The 16,244-nt window shown below is 57.6% G+C and overlaps 1 protein-coding gene across 9 annotated transcripts in view; it reads right to left on the minus strand.

Annotated features, from left to right (window-relative positions):
* Positions 1-484: 484 nt before the first annotated feature.
* The window catches only part of ADGRB2 (adhesion G protein-coupled receptor B2), a 36,398-nt gene continuing 20,638 nt past the window's right edge, over positions 485-16,244 (minus strand). For 2 of the 9 annotated variants that reach the window (XM_023529278.1, XM_023529274.1), the window contains exons 5-30: positions 15,584-15,748; positions 15,333-15,500; positions 15,157-15,258; positions 14,890-14,996; positions 13,929-14,123; positions 13,688-13,756; positions 13,502-13,610; positions 12,825-13,155; positions 12,357-12,462; positions 12,120-12,163; positions 11,733-11,859; positions 11,173-11,276; positions 10,971-11,073; positions 10,121-10,271; positions 9,857-9,926; positions 9,374-9,440; positions 9,137-9,222; positions 8,736-8,834; positions 6,493-6,664; positions 6,075-6,170; positions 5,662-5,701; positions 4,410-5,029; positions 1,963-1,998; positions 1,535-1,633; positions 1,379-1,435; positions 485-973 (exon numbers count right to left, since the gene is read on the minus strand). In XM_023529278.1, coding sequence (XP_023385046.1) covers positions 788-973; positions 1,379-1,435; positions 1,535-1,633; positions 1,963-1,998; positions 4,410-5,029; positions 5,662-5,701; positions 6,075-6,170; positions 6,493-6,664; positions 8,736-8,834; positions 9,137-9,222; positions 9,374-9,440; positions 9,857-9,926; positions 10,121-10,271; positions 10,971-11,073; positions 11,173-11,276; positions 11,733-11,859; positions 12,120-12,163; positions 12,357-12,462; positions 12,825-13,155; positions 13,502-13,610; positions 13,688-13,756; positions 13,929-14,123; positions 14,890-14,996; positions 15,157-15,258; positions 15,333-15,500; positions 15,584-15,748 — 3,509 coding nt within the window. In that variant the 3' untranslated portion in view covers positions 485-787. The remainder of the gene's footprint in view (positions 974-1,378; positions 1,436-1,534; positions 1,634-1,962; positions 1,999-4,409; positions 5,030-5,661; positions 5,702-6,074; positions 6,171-6,492; positions 6,665-8,735; positions 8,835-9,136; positions 9,223-9,373; positions 9,441-9,856; positions 9,927-10,120; positions 10,272-10,970; positions 11,074-11,172; positions 11,277-11,732; positions 11,860-12,119; positions 12,164-12,356; positions 12,463-12,824; positions 13,156-13,501; positions 13,611-13,687; positions 13,757-13,928; positions 14,124-14,889; positions 14,997-15,156; positions 15,259-15,332; positions 15,501-15,583; positions 15,749-16,244) is intronic. The other 7 variants (XM_011357819.2, XM_023529279.1, XM_023529281.1 and 4 more) reach the window with 7 other exon arrangements.

Below are 16,244 nucleotides of genomic sequence, written 5' to 3' on the forward strand. Positions count from 1 at the left end.
AAGTGCCAGGAGATAACAGCTGATGTTTAAAGAGCTTATTCTGTGCCAGGCACTCACTAAGTGCTTTAGCAATATTAATCTATTTTATCCTCTTAACAACCCTATGGGGCAAGTACTAGTACCATCCCCATTTCATAGATGGGGAAACTGACTTGACTTGGGCTCCAGACCAGGCAGTCTAGCCTCTGGGCTCTATTGAAGAGCAGCCATGACCATCACAGCCACTGGGGAAGGCCAACTGCAAGGGGCCCCACTTCACATTCCTGATCTGCTTACAGGGCAAGGAATGTGTCCAAAGTCACACAGGGATTCAAGGGCAAAGATGGGGTCAGAGCCCAGGCACCCCTCTCTCAGTCAGGGCTGGCCTGATCCCATCACACAATTAGATGAGATCAAGTGAGGTGAACCAAGGAGACAGAAGAACAAAGTTGGGGTCCCAGGACTGGGCCTTCACCTGGGAGAAGCAAACAGCTCAGCAGCAAAATCCACAGAGTGAAGTTTATTCCCAACAAAGTTCCCCTCCCCCCTCCCCAGCCCGGGGCAGGGACAGACAGGCTGGGGCAAAGACGGGGCTCCAGTGGCTGAGGGGCCTCTGAGAAACGGGGAAGGGCCCTGGCCCCCCAGGCCACACTGTGTCTGGCTCCCCAAGCCTCGCTGAGTCCACTGCGCCTCCCTGCCCAGCCCTCGGGAGAGGGGAGGGGGCGCTGGCTCCTGGGTAGTTCCAAAGTGGAGTGTGAAAATAGAGAGATATATATATTTATATGCAGTGGGCAGTCCGGCGTGGCACTCACACCTCTGTCTGGAAGTCGCCATCTGGTGGCTCTGTGGGCTCCCAGGCTGCTGCCCGGTGCAGGGCCAGCCGTTCTCGGGGTTTGGGGGGCAGTGAGCCCAGCGTCATAGACTTGAAGGTGCTCCAGCTCTGATGTCGCCGCTGTTGGGACAAGCTGGGACGCTCCCCTGGACTGGGTTTCTCCTGTGGGGAGAAAGGGAAGGGTCCGTGAATATGGGCCAATACTCTCTTACCCATTGTACAGAAGAAACTGAGGCAGCTCAGAGGGGGCCAGTGATGCCCAGTTACCAAACAATCAGGTGCCAAAGTCAGGTTCAAATCCAGATTCACCTGGCTCCAGAGCTGGGCTCCTGACCCCTGTGCTCACAGTGGCCCCCTGACACCACGTCTCCTGTCTACCCACCCTCCTCATTGACGGGTGGAGTCCCCGTCAATGCTCCCCATCCCCGAGCAACTTCAGAACTGTTGCTTATGACGTGAGTAGGCCCTTGGTAAGGCAGGCTGAAGTTGCTCAGGCAGGATAGGTGAGTGGGGAGGGATTGAGTCCCTCAGAGCCCCCTCGCCCCCACCCAGCCCAGGAAGACTTACGCTGGATATGCTCCACTCGGCCGCCCCACCCGAGGACACACTCCACCGCTTCTCCCTCTGTAATGGGGGCCATGGGTCAGGGTCTGACCCCAGGGGCCACTGCACCAGGTCAGGCCTTGAGCTTTAGGCAGGGGCAGCCATAGGAGGAGGCCTCACCTTGGCCGTGGACTGGCTGTGGTAGCGGTCAAAAGTGTGGAATTTCTGGTTGAGCTCATGGTAGAGTTCTGAGTGCCGTTTCCGGGTGTGCATCACCTTCTGGGAGCCACAGGGCATCAGAGGAGGTGCTACCCACTGCGGCAGCTCCATAAACCAGCCACCCACTGAGGGCACTCGGCATCCTGGGTCCCCATATCCCTGCTCGCTGCTGGGCCCTCTGGGACAAGACCTGGCTCTCTTCATGGGTGAGGCTTCAGGCTTGGGCAGGGAGGGGATGTTGGGAGGATCCCACAGAAACCACAGGCTCGTGGAGTCAAGCTCCGTCTGGAATGGGACTTGGGCTAATTTTAGGAGTAGACCCTCCAGGGACAAACGGCCCTCCAACCCCCTGGCCAACACATACACACACACATAAACACAGCACTTACCTCAAAGTCCAGGTCTGAATACCGTAACTTCTTTCGCTGGGAAGAAGCAAGGAGACAGTGAAGGAGAAGAAAGATTTTTACCACGTGCAAGGGTAAAAAGAGTGTCACAGACTGGAAACCTGATACCCCAGGGCTTGCTCACTGCACCTTTCCTCAGCCCAGGGCCAGGAGCTTGAAATCCTTAAAGGGCAGCCCCTGGGGCTGTAGAAACAGGGGCTGAGGCCTGGGGGATGAGGTGAGGCACTACCCCGCCACAGGCCTGCAGCCACATTCCCTGCTGCCCCTGCAATATACACATATGCAGAGACGCTCACAGAGAACACACACACACACACACTGGCACATGCACACACATGCAACTGCGCACGGGCCAAACGTCCCGATGCAGACATCCAACGTGGCAGGGACACGGATTCCCACATGGGATCACAGAGCAGATGCTTCTTCCTCTGTGCCCTGGATTCCAGCCTTTTGCCCCATCTCGCCTCTTTCTCATTGCCAGCCAAGGGCTCCCCTCTCCCTGGAACCCTCCACTTGTCCTGCAAACACAAGAACTCAGGTTTTCAGTCCTTCCTTTGATGCTGCCTTGCCCCTTTTCCTGACAAACCAGGCCCTGCCTCCCTGGCCTCCCCATCCCCTCACGCCTCTCCGGCCCTCACTTACCCAAGATCACCTCCAAGGCCCCAACAACCTACAGTGTCCAGTGCCACTCAAGGAGGAGGCCTAGAGTCTTGGAATGTTGGCACAGAGCACTCACGAGTCCAAGGCTGATTTTCCCAGATTACACTGGGGATATTGAGGTCCAGGGAGGAGAAGGCACTTGCCCCAAGGCCCTCAAGGATGATGCTAAAACTACCATCTAGATCTCCTAAGTCCCAGGCCCAGGAGACATGCTTGCCACCACTGGCCTTCACGACGCCACTCTCCTGGTCCTCCAACCTCCCTGCCTGCTCTTTCTCTACCAGCTACCCTGGCTTTCCCGACACTAGGCTCTGTACGCTCTGCCCTGGATCTTCTCCTGCCCTTCACCACACACGTGTCTTCCCTGTTTCTGGCCATCCCTTGCTTTCTGGAGGCAGCAGGACACCTCTCCCTGTCCCCTAATGCCCACAGGCACCACACACACAGCTGTGCCCAACTGAATAAATTCGGAATCCTCCACCACGAACCCACCCCTCCGCCTCCGCTCCATTGCAGTTGCCCACACCAGAACTATGGACGTCATCCTTGACCCCTCAAGACGCTGGCACATTTATTGCCACCTCCCACACAAGAAGCCCAAAGCTGGCCCTTCCTCAATGGTCCAATCATGAGCAGGTGTCCACAGCCCCAAACCTGCTGTGATGCTGAGCACACCCCCACCCCACAGTGCTGGTGTCGAGTTTTCAGTCTTTGTTATGCCTTCCTGTTTTTGCCATCTGCAACAGGAGCAGGCACCAAATGTTCAAGAAACATTTTGGGAGAAAAACTAAACTTCTAACCTTCTAGCTGCTAACTTAATTTCCTTAGTGCAGAGGATGGGGAACAGGTTTCCGAGGCCGAACATGAGCAGCCAACAGTGCCTGAGCTGTGACTCCTGCTGCTTTCCTTATCCACATTCCCCTTATCCTTCCAGCTAGAGTTCTAGAATGTTCTAGAATGTTTTAGAGTTCTACAGTGGGTCACTACCACCTGCTTATTCCCAGTGATTCTGTGCAAGGAGCAGGTCTGAGGAAGCCAGAGGGACGGAATACATCTACAGAAACTACACAGGCAGGGAAAGGGAGGGGCTGACATTTTCTCAGGAAGAGGAGGGTCAATTACCACAGGCCTATGGCCAGTGCCAAGGCTGATTTCAGGGATGGTAAGAGCAGCAATTCCCAATTACCTAGCACTTTCTACCTGCTCTGCACTGAGATAAATGTTTTATATCACTCATTTAGGCCTCACGACTCTACAAAGAGGCTACGCCGTTATTCTCACTTTACAATGAGGAAACTGAGGCTTGGAGATATTACAGTTAAGAGAGATTAACTGAGGCTCAGAGAGAGATTTTGCTCAGCGTCTAGTTCTGTGTAACTCGGAGGCCCAGGCTCTCAGCTCATAATGTCTCCTCCCTAACAATATAGCACCTGGCCTGATCCACAGACCCCTTAAAAGAAGACCCATCCTAACCACTCACTCCAAAGTAGGCCCTAAAGTAAGTGTGAATGCATCGAGAAGTACACCCTCAGTACGTGAAGTCCAAGTGCCCTAGAGTTCAGAGAAGCCAGGATTCCCTTAGGGCTGCCATGGGCACAGAGGTTAGAAATGCACAACGTATACACTCCCAGCAACTCCGTACAAAGGTGCCATTCTGGGGATGCTGCTGGCTGCCCCTCCCTGGCTGCTGCCTGGAACTTAGATACAGTCTCAGGCACATGGAGGTAGGCCCTCCCACCCCTGCCCTATGCCCTGTAGCCCCTCACCTCCAAGGAGCCCAGCTTCATGGTGGAGCCGGGCACAGTGCGGGGCATGGTCCGGCTGCGCTCCCCCGGCTCGGGCACTTGGCGGGCACTGGGTGTTGGCGGTGGTGGTTGGAAGGTCATCCCATAGGGGTTCTGTAGAGACCCATAGGCAGGGCCCAGCCCCAGGCCCGAGTGGTCCACAGAGAGGAAGCTGGGGTAGGCTTCGGTGTGGGCCAGTGCCTTGGAGGCCCGTCGGGGGGTGCCCTCGGGCCGGGGTCTCGGGGGATCCTCGCCACCTCCGCCCCCACCGCCAGGCTGCAGGCTCAGAGTCCGTCGGGGCAGCACCATGTAGTCCCCCTCGGGGCCTGGCTCGGCTGGCCGCAGCCATGTGAGGTCCAGCTGCCGCAGGCTGCCCTCCCCACACATGTACACAGGGTTGGCCTCCTGGGGGGGCGGCGGCTCCCCTAGCCCTGGCGAGGCTGCCATGGGCATCAGGATATTCCCAGGCAGTGGTGAGAAGCTGAGGCTGCCCTCGGGACCCACGAGGCAGGACTTGGGCTCCTCATCCTCATCCAGGGACAGGCGGGACAGTGTGCCCGTGATGGTGGATGGGTTGCAAGTGCTGACCTCCTTGAACAGAACTGGGGGCAGGAGTGGGAGGGAGGTAAGTCCTGGGGAGGAGGAGCCCCCAGATGCCCTTGCCTGGGCTGGGCAGGTACCAAGCCCCTGGGGTCAGACAGAGGAGAAAACTGAGTGCTGGAGAGACGACCAGGTACTTGGTCCTCTCTCCCAGACCAGGGAGGCTAAGAAGACAACTGGCCCAGAGGCCCACAGCAAGGTAGGGCAAGGAGCAAAGCCAAAGCCCAGATCCCACAGGTCAGTTCCTGCTGCAGGTCCTGACCTCTGACCCCACAGCACTGAGAATGATCCCACAGCCCTCCTCCCCCACCCCTGGGCAGATCCTCCCCAGGAGACAGAATCGAAAAGAGATTCTGGTAAGAATCATGGAAATGATACAATACTATAAATCACTATGTGCCAAGCACCCTGCTAGGCACTTGTTATCTCCTATTTCATTTAAGGCTCAGAGTAATAAGCTGTTTGCCCAACGTCACACAGTGTGTTCACAGCCTTGAATCCACTAAGGGCCGTCTGACTCTAAAGTTAAACCCCACAGCCGGACCTCAATCAAGGCCTGCCATGATGGGGCTGGGGGCTCACCTTTCTAGCCCTTCCCTGGGGGCCATTCTCAGCTCTGCACAGGTAGACTCACCTGTCTGACAAGCCAGATCCACATCCTTTTCAAAGTCTGACTATAGGCAGAGAGGGACAGAGCGGGTGGGCAGAGAGAGGATCAATGTATCAGGGTGGGGGGTTCAGTCCCCTCCCTACCCACCCAGAGGTGCTACTCATGACACACTGTCCAACAGAGCCCAGAGGGGCCCCAGACGTGTCTACCCCAGCCCCACCTGACAGCGGGGGAAACTGAAGAGGGAAAGACTTGCTCAATGTCACCCAGTGGTCAGCAACTGAGCCTGAATCAAAATTGATCTTTGTTCTTTCCCCGCTCCCTGCATCCCCTCCACCCCGCCACCGTGGATAGGGAAAGTGAGGGGCCTGGAGCAGGGGAATGAGGTAGGGGCACACTCATAGCCCATTGTGCCCTGCCCAGGTCTCCTCACTCACCAGGATCTGCAGCTGCCCATTCTTACACGAGTCAGGAGAATCTTCACTCTCATCAGCCCTGCACACACCCATCTGACACTTCACCACATCCTGGACCTGGGGGCAACGGGTGTCTGCTGGCCTGGGGCCACCACAAGGCCCCTGGCCACAGGTGGCTGTGCTTCCCACCCCAGGCACCCAGGCGGGTATGGAAGGATAGAAATGCATCCAGCCTAGGGGAAGGTCAGAGGGGAGAAGTAGCCCCAGGAGACAAGGAGGCCAAAGCCAAGGCCCCCAGGCTCTCAGTTTCCACACCAAGGACTGCCCAGCTTGGGGCCTGATCGGGGGGGCCTCAATCCTCGTGGTCTGCACAGTGGGGAGAAGTGAGAAGCCTGGCCTGGTGAGGTGGGTGCAAAAGGACAGGAGAGGCCCGCCCCACCTCTCGGCGCAGGAAGCAGTGCACGGCCGTGATGACAAAGCCTTGTGCAGAGTTGAAGACGGCGAAGAGCGCCTGGAAGAGGATGGAGCGGCGGTCTGTCATGGCCAGGACAGCAGACATCCAGGTGAGTGCCAGCAGGGGCAGCACCACGCAGGAGCTCCAGAGAGATGCCCTAAAGACAGCAGCAAAGGGTCCGTCAGGGTGACACTCCAGGAGACAGGGTGGGCTGAGCTCAGGCCTGTACTCAGCCTGGAGCCCTTAATCTGCCCAGGACTGGCAGGGTCCCAAACTCCAAGATCTCAGTAATGTCCCTAAGCAGAGAGGGGCTGAGGAGCCAGAGGCAGAAAAAGAGACTACGGACATAAAATGGAGAACTGTGGGGCCATAGCAGGGACCAGGAGAGGTGGGAGGGACAGACACACTGACACAGTGGGACTGAGCCAGAGCCAGAGGCAGCATCAGGAAACAGAGCCAGAGAAGGTGGAAAGAGACAGTGGGAGAGAAGAAGAGGAGGAAGACACATGTAGATGCTGTGATTTCCAGTCCCAATTTTCACAGAATCACAGACCTGGGCTGCATCCCCAGAGATTCTGGGAGAGGAGAAAAAGAAGGACAAAGAGATGACAGACACAGTGAGAGAGAGGATGAGACAGGCAGAGACACACAGATAGAAAAATTAAATAGGCAGAGTACACAGAGGACATCACAGAACACAAATCTTTGGGGAAGACACGGGGGCCAGGGCCGGTGCAGCAGAGGCTCATCCCCTTCAGTTCCCCAGGGAGGGGTCGCTAGGCCCTGGGCAGAAAGATCATAGCTGGGGCTGGGGGGAAAAGCCAGGATCAGGGCCAAACATGCAGATCCTCACCCCCTTGACAGGGGAGGACAGAGGGAAAAAGGCAGATGGGCCCTGCATCCAGGCACCAGTGCCAACCTGCCATCACTGGCTACAACCCACATGGGCCCAGGAGGGCAGTCTTGCCCTACTGGGCCAGGTTCCACACCCAACCCACTCTGCCTCATGAACACCCCCTGTGGGAGAATCAGACGGCGGGGGTGGCGGGAGGGGGGGGCACAGCTCTGGACAAGGCAGAAAGATGGGCAGGGGGCCAAGGCTTATCCTAGGAAAAGTGTTTGGGGGCTGTTCAGCCTGGCCGGGGGCGGGTACCGTGGTTTCCATAGCCCCTGGAGGCAAAGCCAAGGCTGAGAGGGCCTAATCACAGTCATGAGAGCTACCATTGATTAACCACCAATTCTCTGCCAGGCTCTACACTGAACTCTTTACATACATTAGTTCACATTGTGATCAAAACAACTCCAATAAACAGGCATGGGGATTATTATCCCAATTTACAGATGAGGAAACTGGAGTGTGCCCAACTGGGCAGAGAGAGACTGAGCTGGGATGCAAACCCAGCTTGGCTGCCTCCAAAACCCAAGCTTTTAACTGCTAGTTCTGACAGACTGGGTCAGAGAGGCAGATGGCAGCAAGTGACAGTGAGCTTTCTACTCTGCAGAGGTTCCCAGAGATGGGGCCAGCCACTTCCAGAGGCAGTGAGCTCCTTGACCCTGGAGGTGTGTAAGATAAAGCTGGATCCCACTGGTCAGGAAGGCTGAGATTTATTTCTAGCTCTGGGTGGAGGTTGGGGCTGTGGCTGTTGTAGATTTGGGTATGGCCGAGATTTTAAGATTCTCAGATGCTGGGGACGGGGGTGTCTCAGTGACATAACTCTCTATCTCCAAGATTCTCTGTCCCCCAATTGGTTGAGATTCAATGCCTCTGAAATTCTAACTCTCAGATTCTATGACAAGTGATAAGACTATGATTCACATTCTAACATTCTTAGCTTCTGATTGTCTTAGCCTAAGATTCTATCATTCTAATTCTAAGGTTCTGTGGGCTCAAAAATTCTAAGGCCCTGAAATTCTGAGCCTCTGTAGGTTGGGGGTGTAAGGAGGGGCCTTCTGCTGTTCCTAGATGAAACATAAGCCAGCAGTGAGGGCAGGGGGAGGGAGCAAGGGGTGTGGGCACAGGAGCCCAGCATTTTCCAGAAAGCACAGACATTCACTCGCAGTATCTTCTGCCACCTCAACGCCAAGCTCTTGAGAGTGTGTGACAGTTGGTGGGGCAGGGCACATTTTCCAGGGCACTAGGCTGATAGCCCTCCTCCCCCCACCAAGGGCACTACTTCCCATTCTTTTGCCCCTGCCCGCCCCCCTACCCCCCAGGGGGCACAACTAACATGGCGTTCCTGGCCGAGGCTGAGCTGAGCAGGGGGCTGGGGACCGCTCCACACGCTGAGCAGGGGAGGAGCAGGCTGGCCCAGAGGCACCGCTCCGACCTCGGGTGTGGCACAGACATGGGAGAAGGGGGAAACACATGGGAAGTGGGAGAAGAGAGGGCAACATGAGCCCCAGTTGGGTGGGAGGGGGAGGGCAGGTGAGAGAGAGAGAGGTGGGTTAGGGTGGGCGAGGGGCTGCAGCTGAGCACTCCGAGTGCCCACCTTGCCTTCAACCCTTAATGCACCAAGGTCAGGGAGCCCCAGTCAGTCGCATCTTAGAGCCCTGAGTCTCCAAGAGTGGCCGTAGCCCTCCCTCCCTATACCATTTCCCACAAGGCCAAGTCATAGAGACCCCCCCTTACCCGGCCCTCTGTTTCTTGGATTTGTCTGAGATGCCATCACGTGCCATAAGCTTGTTGAAGACGATGATTCCGATCAGCATATTCACCTGGGGGCCCAGTGGAGTAGGGTAAGGGAGACAGGGTCACCAGCTGCCCTCCTGGCAGGAAAAGTCCCAGGTGGGAGCTGGAGTGCAGGGAAAAGTAGACGCCCCCCTCCCAGGGGCCACACCCCTCCCAGGACACTGAAGGGGCACATACCAGGACAATGACGGCTGCAGGGCCCACAAAGGCATAGAGCAGGCCGCCCTCCAGGGAGAGCCAGCAGCTAGGGGAGTAGGGGAGAAGAGGAGTTATCAGACACCAAGCAGACTCCTCCCCACCCTCAAACACCCTCAGTGCCCTCTGGGCTGCCAGGCCACATCAGCAATGGGGCTGAGCCCCAGACAGCATTACAGCGAGTCACTGGCTCTTGCTGAGCCTCAGTTTCCCCTCTAACAAAAGCCAAGACCATTAGGTCCAGCCCCATGAGGATCAAACAAAGCTGATCCTTGAACTAAATGGTTCTTAGAGATTATCCAATCCCAGCTCATACTTTTACAGTAAGGGAAACTGAGGCTCTGAGAAGTGGAAGGATTTGCCCAAAGCCCGAAAGCAAGTGTAGGCCAGGCAAGCAGCCTGAGAAGGCCTGGGGCCCTAACAGGTCCGGTAACCCCCACTGCCCACCACGGGAGGCCCACGTACTAGCTGGATGTACCATATCCTTTGGTGCGGGTAAAGCCAACGGACACAGCCACCACCAAGGCAGGCAGACCTAAGGGAGAGGGGGCGAAGGAGCCAAAGGGTAAGACAGCTGCCAGTCTTCAGGGTCCTCTCATCCTCCCAGACCCCCCAGACAGCCAAGCTGACCCCTGTGCTCACAAAGAGGGCCCAGGGCTGAAGCTGAGCCTGTCCTGCGGCCCCTGCCCCCCAGGCCCATTGGCAGAGTCCAGCACGGGCCCTGCTCACCCCAGCCCAGGCAGAGGAAGCGCTTGCGAACGAGGCGGGTACGCATCCGTCCAATGACAGCCAGGTAAGACTGCCAAGCCTCAGTGAGCACCCAGCAAAAGGAGGAGAGGAAGAAGAAGTGCAGGAAGGCGGCTGTCATGGTGCATACACCCTGCAGGGAGAGGGAAAAGGAGGGAGTAGCCCTGAGCAGCAGCCAGGGCGGGCGGGAGGCGCCAGGTTTCCCACGCTCTGCTGCTGGGCGCTGCCATGGCCGCCCACCCGAGCTCCGCCCCCCACAGAGCCCTGCCAGGCACCCCCATCTTCCTGCACCCACACACAGCACGACACAGGCCCAGTGACATGCACACAGCACTCAGCATCCGGGAGGCAGGCGGGCAGGCTGCCCACGCACCGACGGGGTTGGCAGGGACGTGGACAGACAGGAGCACCTGCCACATCATGGCCAGGAGGGCCCCATGCCTGGCACTCACAGTGCTGGCACTGTGCAGAGAAGGCTGAAGAGGCATAAGAAACAGCCAGAACAGGTCATCCACAGGCAGGTGGCACAGAGGCCTCACTCAGGCTCCTACACATCCGCAGACATGAGAAGGCCCCAGCTCCATAAATGCTACCCGCCCAACAGATGTGCACACAGGTGCTCAGCTCACGTACATGTTCACAGATGTACGCAGACATTCATGACTTGAGTACACACATCCCTCCTCTCCAATGCCTTCATGTATGCTCACACACAATTTCCCACACACACCCTCGCCCAACACATAGCTGGAGTGTATACAAACACACACGCACACCATCACCCTCTTCACCCCACTCTCATTCCCTGGCACCCCCATGAGCCTGCACCTGCCTTGCTCAGCACCCGCGACTGGCCCACGAGGATCAGGATATTGGACGCCAGGATGGAGAGGCAGAAATTGAGCAAGATGATGGAGCGTTCAGATTTAATAAACCTGAGGGGGCACAGTGGACAGAGACAGAGGAGCTGGCTGCCTTGCCCAACCTGGGGTGACTGGTCACCTCCTGCCCCACCTTCCCAGTGTCCCACCTACCTCCAGAAGGCAGCATAGATGGCAAGCAGGGTGAGCAGCGCCATGCAGGACACAGCACAGCCAATCACGAGGGGGACCGAGGGGGAGCCCGCCAGCTCCAGGCTCTGAGAGAGATGAGCAGACATTGAGATGGGTCACTGGGAGAGGGCAGCTGCAGGGGTGACTTTGGCCTCCCCACTCCTTGTCTGGTGCAGAGGCACCTGTTCCTTCATCACAGCCACGCACAGTGGGGGACTCACCATTGTCCTCATGCGTACACAGAGCAGACCCTGTCATATACGTAGAGGCATACTTATGCTCAGTTTCCTATACTCTTGCACACACAATCAGACACATGTATGTGTGTACACACACACGACTGCCTACCACCACACACCCCCAGGCATGTGTCATCACTGTGAGCATCATCCCAGTGGCACAGACATCCATGTGTAATCCCAGAAGTACAGCTGCTCAGACACACATGCAGGATCACCCAGGTCCCTGCTGACACTGTCATAGATGGCCGCTGGCAGCCCAGGTGCCTCCTCCCTGCCCAGCCCAGGCCCCCTCCTACTCACCAGGTCCTTGGGTGGCTGGGCCAGCACAGCAAAGGTGGACAGGTGCTGGCACTGGCAGCGGGTGTGGGCTGCCTGGGTCTCCAGGGTCTGGCAGCTTTCGGTGTCCCAGTCCCCCGAGCTGGCATCTCTTGGGTGGGGGGAGAGGTGGAGTGAACCCTAGCCCAACTTTGAGGCCCCCCCCAATGGTGGCCACTGCCCAAAGACAGGTGAATCCAGGGCAAAGCCACATCCAAGAGGCAGGCACTTGGGAGCCCCAGGATTCATCCTTGATCTCTTAGGCCAAGGACGGTATCAAGGAACCTTCTGGCCTTCCAGATAGAAGATCCCCTCCTGAGAAAAGGTCCTAGGGCTGCATTCTTCCCCACACAGAGCCCCTGCTCAACTCACGCTCTGGAGTAGTCCCAGCTGGCACAGTGGGGATCCGTGGTACCCTGGGAGCAGAAGGCATGAGTGCAGTATGGGGTAGTGAGCTCACCACCTTGATCACCATTCATCCTGCCACAGCAGGCCCCAAACAGGTCAGAGGGGTCAGCCTGCCATTGGGCACATCACCTCCCCAGCAGATAGGCCTTTGGCCACTCATGTTGGGGTATGCCCAGGGTCCCTGCCTGGGCCCCTACTCACATTGATGATATAGGAGAGCTCCACTGTGATGAGGGGCTCAGCTGGTGGCTGGGTGGGGGGCCGCACAGTCACTGTCATCACCCGAGATGTGACGGCCAGCGGGGGCCTGGGGACAGGTCTGAAGTCAGCTCCTGCCAGCGGGTGCCCAGACCCAGTCAGGAACCCCAAAGATGCTCTGGGTGGGGGGCAGGGGACTAGGGTCCAAGTCCGAGGGTGGAGGGCCTAGAGCTCAATGGGGCCCAGAACTTTGGGTGAGGTCTAGAGCTCAGTCCAACATCCCTTGGATCCCAGTGAAGCCCCTGGAAGCTGCATGGACATCTTTGAGAAGCACCTGTGTCCAGAGCCAGGCAAGGGGTCCCTGAGGCTGCAGCTGGATCTCTCTGTGGCCAGCACAGGGTCAGTCCTCCTTCTCTCACCTGGAATTCCCCGGACCCTCAGCAGTCCCAACCACCCCTCCCAGGGACTCACCTGGGGGGTGGCAGGATGAGGCCAAGGGTGCGGTAGAGCACAGCACCAATCACAAAGTAGGAGGAGGAATCGTCAGGGTCTGCCGGGAGGAGGCGCTGGTGGGAGTAGCCTGGGCCAGGGGGCACCGTTCCTGGGCCCCTCCCCCTGCCGGGGCTGCTTGCTGCCCCAGTGGCAGCTGGCTTCCCTGGGGAGGAAAGACTGAGCACCTCCTTGGGCAGGAAGAGGCGGTCCTCCGAGTGCCGCACCCAGTCCTTCATGCCCCGGCGGCCCCGCATGGGGAACGTGATGTCACTGGACACGGCTGAGACAGGCTCTCGCTGAATGCTGATCACTGCAGGGGGTTGGGGGGCGGGGGCAGACCATCCCAGAGACAGATGAACAGGAGACAGACACAGGAGAGAGAGATGTGGGGGAGACAGACACCAGGAAGGCAGATGCAGACACCAAGGTTAGTACCAAACCAGAGGAGGGGGAACATGTACACAGAGAAACACGACACAGAGGTGGAGGAGGGGAATAAACACGGAGAGAAAGACACAAATACAGGGTTACATGAGGGAAGGACAGAGCCTCAAGAAAGAGAGAGAGAGATTGGAAGAGCCTTGGAAACCATCCCTCCCCAACAGGGGCCTGGGTTCTACCACATCCAGCACCCGCTCCCCACTGGCCTTCTGTACCCAAGTTGTCGGTGACAATCAAAGAGCTCTGAAAGGCCTTGAGAGCATCGCCCACCAGGTGAATGAAGTCCTCCACGACACGGAGCAGGTGCACAGAGCCAGGGGACACCTGGGGACAGAGAATGTATAAGGGTTCAAGATGGAGGTGAGTCATGTGGGAGGAAACCTAGAAGCCTAGCCCCTCACCTGCTGAGCATCATCCCACTTGTCCTTGTTCTCTGCGTCCACCATGAAGCTCACCACCTGGAAGAAGCGCTGGGGAGAGAGCAGTGACTGTCGGGGAGGTCCCAGCCCCAGGAACAGGAGTTTCCCCATCACAGTCACACTTGCCACCCCCAGCAGACTCTGTCATAGGAACCTGGACTCTCTTTCAGTCTGGGGCTTCTGCACCCTCAGCCCAACTTCCTCCCAGCAGGGCAGGAGGTACCTGCACATCATCAGCCGAGGGCACATAGGTGGCCCTCTTAAAGGTGTCAGTGACGTTCCTCAGAATGTCCACAGAGAAGAGCAGGTCCCCACTATAGTAGGTACGCCGGGCGAGCAGCTCCTGCAGACTGCGCACCACTTGTGACATGCCCTCACCCGCCAGCATGCGCTGCCCCTTGGCCAGGTGCTCCCGAAGCTGCAGGAGACAGGCAGGCCACCGTCACCAGAGTGTCAGAAGCTGAGACCAGCCCCTGGTTTACCCCACTCCAGTCTACCCACTGCTTGCACCCAGGAGGAAAGAGAGAGGGAAAAGGCAGATAGAGGTACTCGAAGGGGCTCATGGGGAGACAGAGTCCAAAAAAGAGACCCATAAAGAGAGAGAACCCCCAAAGATACTTAAAAAGGTTTGAAACAGAAATAGCTAGAGAAGAAAAGTGCTCAAGCGTACATATAAAAGATGATAAGCATGGTACAGAGACAGGACAGTCTCCTGTCCCAAAAAGGTTATGCATTCTGGAGTGTAGTTCATTCATAATCAATCAGTCTCCTCCCCCTCCTCACGGGCCACATTTTCTGACAACATTTTTACCCCATGGCAGGCCCAAGCTGGGCACTGGGGATACAAAAACAAATTCGGGTTTGTCCCTGCCTTCAAGGAGCTCCCAGTCTAACAGGACACAGACATTTCAAAAAGCACTCATAACTCTTAATGACTGAGGAGCTCAGAGGACTGTAGAAACACAGAAGTAGGCACCAGAGGTAACAGAAGACATTTGAGAGTTAGGCCCTGAGGTATAATATAAGTAGGCATTTGCCAGACAAGGAGAGGCACAGCCAGGCAGAAGTGGGCACAGCATATATATTCCAAAGTCCTTGGGCATGAGCGAGAATCAAGATCTCTCTACCCCAACCAGCACCTCAGGCAGATCTTGTGTCGCCCCAGCCCAGCAGGGCATACTCACTGATAGATACAGGTAGCGGTACTCATGGGAGATGCAGCGAGCAAAGCTAGGCAGCCCCCAGTATGCCACACCCTGGGCACTGAGGAGACAGCGGCGGCTGGCAGATCCTGCAGGGAACAAGACGGAGGGTTGGGTGTGGGGGCTGAGCTCTTGCCTACTTCATTCCACATCTCAGGATGAAGGATCGAAGAGCCCAGCCTTGCAGCTCAGAAGGGGGCAGCAAGAATGGTAAAATGAGGGCCTGAAGGGAGAGCCACCGCCCCTCACCTGAAGCATTGGGGGGACACTTGTTGTAGATGATCTCGCCAGCAGCCGCCTTCTTCCACGTCATCAGCATCACATACTCATCCCTGCACATCTCATGGAAGGCTGTGGGTACAGTGAAGAGGCTCAGCCAGGCCCACACGCCTGTCCCTCAAACCCCAGGGTGCTACGAGCAATACCTGGACACCTCTTCTCACTGCAGGGCTTCACCTCCTCTCCGGTGCCCTCGCAGGGGTAGCCCTGCGTGCCTGTGGCCTGGCACATGCGGAAGCGACGCTGCCAGCCTGTGTCACACGTCTTGGAGCACAGGCTCCACGAATTCCACGGCCCCCACTTGCCATCTGTGGCTATGGGAGAGGGGGGGCGTGAGTGGCCCCAGGTGCCCCCAGGGCCAGGACGGCCACCTGCCGCCCTTGAGCCGAGCACTCACCCGGGCACTCAAGGTTGCTGCACTCTCGGGTGTCAGTGAGGGCACCCGTACACGTGGCCCAGGCTGGGCCCGCCACGCTGCACTTCCGGCTGCGCTGCTGGGTCCCATTGGCACAGGACGTGGAGCACGGGCCCCAGGGACCCCATTCTAGCCACTGGCCTTCCACTGCATGGGGAGACACAAGCAGGGGTGGCTGTTGAGCGAGAGGTGTCAGGACTGGCAGGGCCAGAGCACTGCAAGGAGATAGCACAGCCGGCTAAGCACTGAGACTTGAGCCAGGCCAGACCCACTGGGGAGGGGTGAGTGAAGAGGGGCTGGAGTGAGCAGGTGGTGCCTGGGCCAGGGCCTGCCTGCCTGTCACCAGCTCCAGGAACACAGGACACCTCTCCACTCAGCACTGAGGCCCAGGTTCTCTTCTGGCTAGGGAAATGGGCCCCAGGGTCACCTTCTGATGGATTTTTGCCTACACTTAAGCCCAGCTTTGTGTCCCATCACCACCCAGATGGCCATGAGCACTGAAGTGCCATGAACAACTAGAGTAGCTCAGGGCTTAGGGGAAGGGGCACTAGAAAGCAGCCCCACTTTGATGGGGTCATAGTGTGCCAACTCCAACTTAGCTGGGCCAGTCACCTCCCACTCTGGCAGTCTCCCCATGCTTGGT

This window comes from Pteropus vampyrus, unplaced genomic scaffold (genome assembly GCF_000151845.1).
Source record: "Pteropus vampyrus isolate Shadow unplaced genomic scaffold, Pvam_2.0 Scaffold36, whole genome shotgun sequence".
In the NCBI taxonomy this organism is placed as follows: domain Eukaryota; kingdom Metazoa; phylum Chordata; class Mammalia; order Chiroptera; family Pteropodidae; genus Pteropus; species Pteropus vampyrus.